Source organism: Penaeus monodon, chromosome 28 (genome assembly GCF_015228065.2).
Source record: "Penaeus monodon isolate SGIC_2016 chromosome 28, NSTDA_Pmon_1, whole genome shotgun sequence".
In the NCBI taxonomy this organism is placed as follows: Eukaryota; Metazoa; Arthropoda; class Malacostraca; order Decapoda; family Penaeidae; genus Penaeus; species Penaeus monodon.
In genome coordinates, this window is record NC_051413.1 from 1,996,715 (window position 1) to 1,996,963 (window position 249).

General features: G+C 57.8%; 1 protein-coding gene across 1 annotated transcript in view; it reads left to right on the forward strand.

The window, feature by feature from the left end:
- Positions 1-249, forward strand: part of LOC119591274 (rho GTPase-activating protein 18-like) — a 10,010-nt gene that overhangs the window by 3,793 nt on the left and 5,968 nt on the right. The window contains exon 5 of the mRNA XM_037939994.1: positions 46-217. Coding sequence (XP_037795922.1) covers positions 46-217 — 172 coding nt within the window. The remainder of the gene's footprint in view (positions 1-45; positions 218-249) is intronic.

Here is a 249-nt window from a genome sequence, read left to right on the forward strand (position 1 = left end):
TAATCAACCCAATTACACCTCTATATAAGCCCCCCCCCCTTCCAGGACCTGGTGATGGAGACGAGTCGCTGCGGCCAGACCCGCATGGACTGGCTGGACGAGTCGGACCTGGGCAGACTCACCTCCCTCGCCCTGCTGGAGCTCGACATCCTCTTCACGGAGCACAACATCCACCACCGCTGGAGAAAGCTCAAGAAGAGGAAGCAGAACAAGGAGGGTGGGTTTAAGTGTGTGTGTGTGTGGGTTAGC